This window comes from Monodelphis domestica, chromosome 5, assembly GCF_027887165.1.
Source record: "Monodelphis domestica isolate mMonDom1 chromosome 5, mMonDom1.pri, whole genome shotgun sequence".
In the NCBI taxonomy this organism is placed as follows: domain Eukaryota; kingdom Metazoa; phylum Chordata; class Mammalia; order Didelphimorphia; family Didelphidae; genus Monodelphis; species Monodelphis domestica.
The window spans coordinates 124,860,734-124,870,049 of NC_077231.1; the positions used below are offsets into that span (position 1 = coordinate 124,860,734).

Below are 9,316 nucleotides of genomic sequence, written 5' to 3' on the forward strand. Positions count from 1 at the left end.
GAATCCCTTGACCTTAATTTTTAACTGAACAGCCAGACCACAAAGATTAGGATTTTTTTTGGTCCTTTTAATTTTCTGAAGTTGTGTTTTTATACAAAAAGTGGCATAGACTTTGCCTCATTTTAAAACACCAGGTTAAGGAAGAAGGAAAACAAAATACACACACACACACACACAAAAAAACCTGCTGATTTTATAACCTTAATTTCCCTATATTCAAAGGAAATAAAATGTTCCAACAGTAATGAAAAAGCCAAAGAGAAAATTTCTGTCTGTTTGTAGCTATTTTGCCCCCAACTGGCCAGAAGAACCTTATTAAATAGCCTAAGAAAGATCAGCCCAATTTCCTGGCCATACCACCTAATTAGAAAAGGGAGGCACCAGAAGGAATTTTGAAAACCCTTATTTACCCCAAAACATCTCCTGGGCAGCACACACTTTCCTCCCTGAGCCAGCAGAGGGAATATTAGTAGCATTCTCTATACTTGGAAGCAGGGCTCTAGGCTCCCCATCCACTATTATTTGCATTTTTGGCAATTTTTGTAAAAGAAAAATCATATCCCTGGGGAGATAGGCCATATTCGTAAAAAGGTGGGAATATATCTTGAAAAATAGGAAAAGCTTCACCAGGTTCTTTAATCAGAGAAAAAAATTTTCTCTACACCAATAAGCTCACCCCAGGCATAGCTAATTTTCCTTTCCAGGAGCCAATGTGGCGCAATACTTCAGTCTCATTTCCCCCTTCTAGTTTCTGGCTTGGGCTTTTTGGCTGAATGTGAAGTGATACACATGATCACAAATCACATAATATTTCAAGGCAGAGTCAACCGATGACCTGGTGGTACCTCACAAACCTGTGGCCTGGGAAAATTCACATTTTATAGTTCTGATCCCAGAGGGGGCCAAGAGAGATTGGGGGCTGCCTCAGGTCCAGACTAAATTCAGAAGTGATAATCATAAAGCTGTCCCAAGCAGCAGGGAATTCCAACCAGACTCTTGCAGACATAGGGTAATAGCATGACAGCAACCAAAACCCTATATAAATAATTTTTTTTCTTTAGAATCCAGTGTCTCAGAAGAGCCTAACATTGAAAATGCAATAAAAAGGCTGGGAAAGTCTCTTGCCCACTCCCAGCCATCTGTACACCTCCCTAGCCATCCCTTTTCTGTAAGGGTAGTCCCCCTCCCTCTCAGACCCTCAGTTCCCTTCAGCCTGTAAGGAGGGTCCCTTCTAGGCACATTCTTCTGGGTCAGTGCCACTAATAGACTCCAAAGGGAAAACACAGAGCAGAGAGAAGGCAGCTTAGTGGGTAGAAAGAGTGAGTGCAAGTTAAAAGCAAATTAGAGGAAAAAACTGGTAGAAGAGATGGAGCAGCAGCAGCAGTGGCGGGAGAAATCTGGCTGAGGATGCTTTGGTTCGGGGGGGGGGGAGGGTGGAGAAAAAGAAAGACTGGGTGTCTCCAGTGCATTCACATGGGTAGCAAGTGGTCATCCCTCTCTTCCGATTCTTCCCCGAGCTGGTCATCTCCCACACCCCGGTAGGCAGCAGGCACATTTCGGGGCTTAGAGCGGCACACAAAATCACAGCCATCCTGAGAAAAGAACAAATGACTGACTCAAGGCTTTAGCTATGGGAGTGCTAAGAGATGCTCAAAGGTCCAGTATTGGTCTTATGAATATCACAGGTTAGCCTGAGGCTGGTTCTAGGAAAAATAAAGTAATAAAGAATAAACTAAAGGTATCTGCTGCCAACATGCAAGGTTAAAAGTTTAGAGTTTTTGAGCCCCATTTCCTTTCCCTCACCCTCATCCCTCTTCCCCCTTAAAAAAGACTCAAGCCATTTTTAAGAGAGAAAACTAGAATAAGCCAGGTCTTGCAAAAGGCCAGAATCTGTATGTTCCCTGCAGCTAGATTAGCAGAATAGGTACCATAGCAACAGCTACTTACAGCTACCAAATTGCCCAGATCCTGCCAGAAGGCTAGATGAGGGAACTGCTCCATGCCTTTGGCGCCTACCACCAACCTTTGGTATAAGAAGCCCCCAATGAAATAGACAGCCACCAGTGAGGCAAACCTAAAGAAGGGGGAGGGAGGAACAGAAAAAGAATCACATAAATTTTAAGGAATAAGACTGAGAACCCAGCTAGAGCTAGGGAATAATTAATACAATAGTGACCCCTACCCCCCAAATCACCTCAAGGCAACTAGTTAGAGCTAGGGACCTGCACTGGGGAAAAAACCAGGCTCTTGGCATTGAGCATGAATCTGGAAACCATGTCAGCACAAATTCATTCTTGGTTAAAGCAAATAATCAGCCTCTTGGCTTATGCTTTAGTTTATTCTGTTAGCTAAAGAAGGAATAAGAATAGTCAAGTCTTCTAGGATAGAGACCTAACCCAACCCCACATTCCCACTGATAAAAAAAAAAAAGACAGAATAGGTACTGAAGTACTTGTACTTCAGAGCACTCACGTGATAAGTAGGATGGAGCCCACACTGAGATGGGAATGGGAATCTTCAGGTGGGCAAGCCAGACTGCTGTCCATCTCAAAGAGGTAAAAGCATTCTTGTATTTTGCCCCTTTCTTCAGAGACTGGTGCAAAGTTGCCCTGGGAGAAGATGGGAAACAATAATTTATTCAGCTATAGGTAACATTTTCTACCACCTACCCCCTTAGCCTAATTCAGCAACCTAACAAAAGAAAGAATTACTCCCTTGACTCCATAGACTTTCCTAATATACCCATCCAGCAGTTCACTCTGCCATTCAGTTTCTGTCCAACTGTACTAGCCCCATGGTGTCTCACCCCGATGGTGTGTTTGTTACAGGAGATCATCACTACTGCCCGTCGCTGTTCCTTGCCACAATGGTTGTCATATTCATCACCCCCTTTATAGGTTAGCATGATCCAGTCACCTGAGGGACAAGGAAAACTTTTTGTCACAGGAAAGGATAGAAGCAACATTACTCGAGTATACTATACAGCTATTTCAAATCAATCTTATGAGTTAATATTGAGAATCACATTCACTGAATAAATACTACTTGCTGAGAGAAGGGAGAAGTCTACATTCTGGTATTTAAAATCAGCTACTAAATTCCAAATACCTATGTACTGGTTAAATAGTGGGGGAGAAAAGATGGTGGCACAAGGATGATCATGTTCTTTCCATCTTTAACACTAAGTGAAATAATCATGCTAACAGACACTCCTTAAGCAACAAAGATCTAAAGAAAACCATAAAGAAAAAAATATATATAAACTTAGGAGGGAGACCAGGTGGTAGATCATAAAATACATCTGAAAGGGCAAAGAAATCTGGGAAGCTGAGTTTAAATCAGTTGACTTTGAATTTATCTAATGATAGAATAAGTGAGAAAGGGTCTTACTGCCATTGAAGACATGGGTTTCATTAATCCTCCCTACTATTGTCTCCTTTTTAGTCTTCAAGTTGACCTGCACAAGTCCAGCCCCAGAGTTGTTGCCAACTTCTCGGCACACTCTAAATTTGTAGGTATAGGATTCTGAATCATGGCCCACAGTACTCTCAAAGCTGTAAAACAGAAGAGGGAAATGAAGAAGAAGGGGGATAAAAGTCAGAACGGTTATTTCAACTTATAGCAGAACTTACCCTAACCACATCTACTGAGTTTTTGGTTCATTATCCGAGATCATCTCATCTTTTTGGCAGAGAGAATTATGGTCACAAATAGTAGTTAATACCATAGGCAGAAATATGATATCTGAGGCTCTGAAAGGTTAACTGGTAATTAAAACACACACAAAGAAACCTGCCAGAGCTTCCAGGCTTTCCACAGAGCATCTGTCTCAAGCCCTGTCACTTTATATATGCCAAGTGCCCATGCTCAGGAGAATGGAGTTCTGAAAAATTGCTTTTTTTTCCTTAAGAAGGACCATTAAATAAATAACCGATTGCCCCTTGTAGCCCCCATCCCACACACATTCCCAAGATTCAAGGTAACAGGGATGGACCTAACAATGTCCATGTAAGAAGTCTAAGGCCCAGTGGCCAAGTCAAATACAGTTTGTCACCAAAAGTTTACTTTAGAAAGTACCGGCTTAGACCTTGGAGGCAAACAAATCAAGCTGAATTACGCAAGAAATAGAGGCTGATGGGAAAAGTTGGGTTGATTTCCCTCCTCTTCCTTTTATTCATTATGAAACAGGGTGGCTGGTCCCCAAAAAAGAGCACAGATAGCATTCCTTACATGGCAAGGAGAGAAAGATTCCCTAAAACAAATATTGCCCCAAGCCCTTGGAAGTTTCTGCCCTTTACCTTTGGCCAAAAAGTGGAGTCAATTTTTTCAGTAAGGCCAGCTCCTTCTCTGACTCTTTGTCCTTTTCTCCTATCAAGTCACAGCCTTTCTCTTCCACCTGCCAGGCCTCCTTCACTGCCACAGCCAGGAGTAGCAGAAATAGCAGCCCAGCCCTCCAGCAGCTGTAAAAGGGAAACATCCTGAAGGGAAGAGGAGAAGGAGAGAGGGTCAACCATCACAACACAGTGCCCAGGCTGATCTTTTAGTTATTCAAAAAGCATCAAAACCTTTGGAATAGGCACAAATACATCAATCTGTCTAACACATACCCTCTCAAGCCAACCATGCTTAATAGCTATCTCTGGCCACAGATAACCACTAACTTACAAGTTCTCCCAAACTCAGGCACAATTTATTTAAAAAACCCTTACCTTCTGTCTTTGCCCAGGGTCACACAATCACGAAGTGTCTAAGACAACATCTGAAGCCAGGACCTCCCATCTCTGGGCCTGACACAATCTACTGCCACCTAACTGCCCCTTAGGCATCCCCATACCTCTCTATAATGTGTCTCTACAAGGTCTCTAGAGTGCCAGGCCAGTGCTAATTACTCTCATTATTTTGCATTTCTCTACAAAATGTTTCCATTTGTTAGTTATTCATAATACTTTGGGGAGGGGGAGATAAAATGGTGAACAAGCAGAGCTCTCCTCAGTGTTAAGGCACCAAAAAAGCCATTTTCAAATCAGGATTGGTAGAGCAGAAATTCTTAGCTGCTAAAGACAAAACAAATCACACCTCACATTTCAGAAAAACTGGGTGAGTAGGAGCATTACTGCCTATTTGGAACAGAATTAGATTTAAGATTTATGCCAAGCCAGTCGTTAGTCACAGCTCTTGCAGAAGTAAACCTCCTCCCACCCACACCCCCAAAAAGGATCATATAGGTCCAAATAAACCCCAAAATAGAATAAGAATCCCCTGATTCTTAATGTCTCAGACCAGCTAGAAATCCTACTGCCTGTCATAGTCATGGAGTGACAAAAGGACATAAAAGAATAAAGCCTCACTTAACAAATAATAAGCACTCATTTCTTTTAAGGTCTCATGTGCCCTCTTCAAAATACACTCAATTTTATAAATTATAGGAAGAAGGCACTTCTTGCCACTGAGGTCCTGGGAATCACTTAGCCAGATCACCTTAATGTTTGCATATTTGACCCATTTTATCAAGTTACTCTGAGAATAAAAACATTGTTCATTAATTAGAACCTACTACACATTAAAATTTCAACTTTGATCCTAGAGGTTATTTTAAGGTAACTGCTTATAAACTGGTAATTCTATAATTACAGCATCCTGCCATCATAACTCTGCCAGATACTCCATAGTTCTACCTTTTTCTATCAACTCCAAAATTCAACTGTTCTGTATTGTAATAACCCACCCATAGTCTGAAGATACCCCCATCCTCTCAAGGATCTAGATTAGGTGATAGATAATAAAACTACATCCTCCATTTCACTCAGGAATACAAAGGGGAATATGACTTCTCCAAAGTTAAGAGTGACTTAGTGGAAAACGGAACAAAAGACTCAGGCCCCAAACCTGAGCTTCCTGTACCACCTCCAAAACACTGCCTGATAGTACTACTTAAAGGGTTCAACCTTTCTGATAACTGACGGCATGCTACTTTCTCCACATACACAAAAAGAAATGAGAAAAGATTAAAGGTATCAAAATTCTGAAACTCCCTGAAAAAAAGTCATTTCAGTTCTGGAAAGAGGGATTTCAGGCATAACGTTAAAGTCTGAAGACTTATCTGTTATAGTTGAACTTTTCTTCAAAAAAGTCTAAAGCACTAAACCCAGAAGTCCACCCCATTGAGTTCAGCAACTGGGAGAGGTCACCCCCAGTCTTCTAAGCAATTAATACCAAATCCTAAGCTATTAGAGAAATAGATTTGCCATTCTTCCAACAGGCCAAGAATCTACCCTCTTAACCTTTAAGTCACAGGAACCACCTCCAGATCACATGGAAGGCTAACTAGGTAACACTACACTTGGTTTTAGAGGCAATAGTTGAAAAATTGGGCTAGGGACATTCTAACTACAAATATTGCATGAAGGGAATAAAAAAGGATCCTTTTTCATTTGTTCCACAACTGGTCTCTTATTAGAGAATAATTTTGCATGTAATTTTTAGTTACCACCCTATTTAAGAAGCTGAGGATTCACAAAAAATAGACTAAATATATTTTTACAATTATTAAAAAGTGATTATTATTCTTATTTATCTCTCATCAGTATTATGATTAAGGATATCAACAATCAGTCACCCATCAAAAAAAAGCATTTAGTGCAGTGGCTTGCACATACTAAGCACTATATAAATTTTAGCTATTATTCCAGGCATTCAGCTAAGGGTCAGAGAGATAAATAGGAATATAAGCATATACAAAATACATACAAGGTTTTTTTTCTTTTCTTTCTTTTTTTTTTAATGGTGGGACCATTAACAGATGAGGGGATTAGGTCAACAGGTGAACCTTGAGGGAACCTAGGAACTCTTCAAAGTTTGAAGTGAAGAAAACATGCATTCTAGACAGGGAAACAGATGCTTTCATCAAACATGAAGGAATGAGCTTAAATTAAAAAAAAGTAGATTTTAATAGGGTTTTTTTCCCACTTAAAACTAAGAACTTCTTGACCTAGTGATAATTAAAAAAAATTTTTTTTAAACTTGTAAACAAGAAGGGTGTGTGGACCCTTGTGGACACCCTCTCAAGTCTATGGCTTCAGAAACACTCAACCTACACTTGTAATAGGAAGCACTTCCACTTCTATCCCATCTCAACCACCCAAGTCTGATGATTGACTCTGAGCCTCCCTTGCAGCAAGAAATTCCTGCCTTCATCCCTTTCCTCTTGTTTCCATATCTAAAACACTGAAGGGATGGCAAAGAAAAACATGGACAAATAATTCAAACTACATCTCCTCGAGAAACTCTGAGCCAGGTGACACAAGATGCTACACCGTGCACCTTCGTAATCTATCTCAAAAGACTCCGGTTTCTTCCTAGGCTTCTATTTGTTGTCTTCACCAGCAAGTTACCTTGTGAGTCCCAAACGAGAGCCCCCAGTGATAATTCAGTCAGAGTACCCAGCGAGAGGTGGGGGAACTTCCTTAGATCACTGTCTCCCTCTTCTCAACACCCATCGATCTCTCCCAAATATTACTTAAGTCCTAAAGGTTCTCTTCTCCTTCCATTCCTACCATTTCCCTGCAGCTTCCTCATGGCCTAGTCCGAGTCCCAGCCTCCCCCTCCACCCAGTACATCCTCCGTGGGAGTTCGGATCGAGCTCTTGGCTGGGGAGAGGGATGCCAAGGATCCAAATTCCAGAAGGCTCCTCTTTAGGTCCTTCTTCCCAGTCTCCAATCCCCTTCCCAAGGGGCCTCAGCATACTCACGTGCCACTGGGGAGGAGGGGCGAAACGCCGATCGTCCTGAATTATTAATGAGCCCTCATGAATATTAATTAGAGCACCCCTCCTTTGGAATTCCCAGTGAATATCGTTTGGAGACTGGGCCCGAAGAAGGGGCAGTCCAGGGTCCCAGCGGTGGTTTCCGTCCCAGCGGCCAGGGTTTCCAGTAGAACCTCACACTGCCCCGCTCTGGGAACCGGAAACAGGAAACGCAAACCGGCCGCCCGGCAAGGATGCCTCCCACCAGGCCCCGCGGCAGGCAACCGCGGCGAGTTTTTTTTTTTAAACCCCGCCTCTTCCCTCTCGCCTCCAACTAGTCCAGCCCACTATTTGGCCATTCATTGGCAAAAAGTGAGTTCAATCCGTCGCTTCTGAAATTAACCCCGCCCTCTTCCCACCCCGACCAATTACTAATGGAATCCTCAGAAAGGTACCGCCCTCCCCTCCTGCCAATCTAAAAGGCTCCGCCCCCACACCCACCTTTTCCATCAATAACCAACCTTCACCTCCCCACCTCCGGCTGTCACGCGGACTCACGTGCCGGATAGCTGGCTCTCAGCTCTAAGGGATGTGAACTGTAAAATAGGGAAGCGGAAACCGGGGTGGAGGGGAAGATTAAGGTCAAGGAGGACTTGACGTGAATGCCGCTCAGCACTTTGGGAGTTGTAGTCTTTTCCTTTTGCTCTTGTCGCACCTACCAAGCTTACTCTCTCTTCCCTCCTGCACCTTCGTGCCCTCCATTCTGGGTCTGATAGAACTACTGAGGGACCAAACTATGAGCCCATGACATTTACCTAGATTCCTGGGAAGATTCTGAAATGTAATTCTAAAATTATAGATGGTGAATACTTAGGGGAAAAAAGGAAGCAAGAATCATCATGATTTCATCAAGAGCTGGTTGTGCCAGACTAATTTAATTTCCTCTTTTGACAGACTTTCCAAGCTGACATCAGAATAACTCGATTTCAGCAATGCATTTGATAAATAACGTATACTGTCCTTGTGTTCGTATAAATTGATGCGGGCTAAATGACTGTGCATTAATGTTGATTCAAGATTGGTTGAATGATCTGATCTACCGATGGGTCAAAGTCAGCTAGGACAGGGGTCTCCAAAGAAGAGTTCCGCCCTGGTTCCTCTTCTTTGACAGTGACTTAGGTAAAATGCAAATAACCATATTTAACAAATTTTCAGAGGACATAAAAATAGTGAAAAGCTTGATAAGCCAGAACAGTGAGCAATTTCTAATAGAATGGAATTTAACACGAGCAAAAAGTCATGCTTTTTAAAAATCGATTGCATAAATGGAAGAGGGGAATTTGTAGTTAAGGGGGTATGTTTCTGTAAAAAAAAAAAAAAGACATAGGGATTTTTAATGAGCTATCATGATTCTCAAGAGTGACAATGTGAGGAGTACCCTTTAATCTTGGAATCTGCAAAGATATTCGGGGGTTTTCCCCTCTTGCGGGGAGAGAGGACAGTAAAATGCAAAAAAGGAAAACCTTAATGAAAATTTCACTCTATAGAGCTGGCAGTAGCTCCTTTTCGTCACCG

General features: G+C 42.1%; 1 protein-coding gene across 2 annotated transcripts; it reads right to left on the reverse strand.

Moving 5' to 3' along the window:
• Positions 1 to 46: 46 nt before the first annotated feature.
• M6PR (mannose-6-phosphate receptor, cation dependent) lies at positions 47 to 8,366 on the reverse strand. Of its 2 annotated transcripts, none has more exons than XM_007503622.3 (7): positions 8,243 to 8,366; positions 4,299 to 4,478; positions 3,391 to 3,554; positions 2,807 to 2,916; positions 2,473 to 2,609; positions 1,948 to 2,074; positions 47 to 1,592 (listed from the first exon to the last, which is right to left on the reverse strand). In XM_007503622.3, exons 2-7 carry the CDS (start codon positions 4,475 to 4,477, stop codon positions 1,470 to 1,472), a joined length of 840 nt encoding a protein of 279 aa, XP_007503684.1. In that variant the 5' UTR covers position 4,478; positions 8,243 to 8,366; the 3' UTR covers positions 47 to 1,469. The 2 variants fall into 2 exon arrangements, with proteins under 2 accessions (XP_007503684.1, XP_001364374.1); XM_001364337.5 differs by lacking the exon at positions 8,243 to 8,366 and adding an exon at positions 7,748 to 8,151.
• Between the last annotated feature and the right edge of the window lie 950 nt (positions 8,367 to 9,316).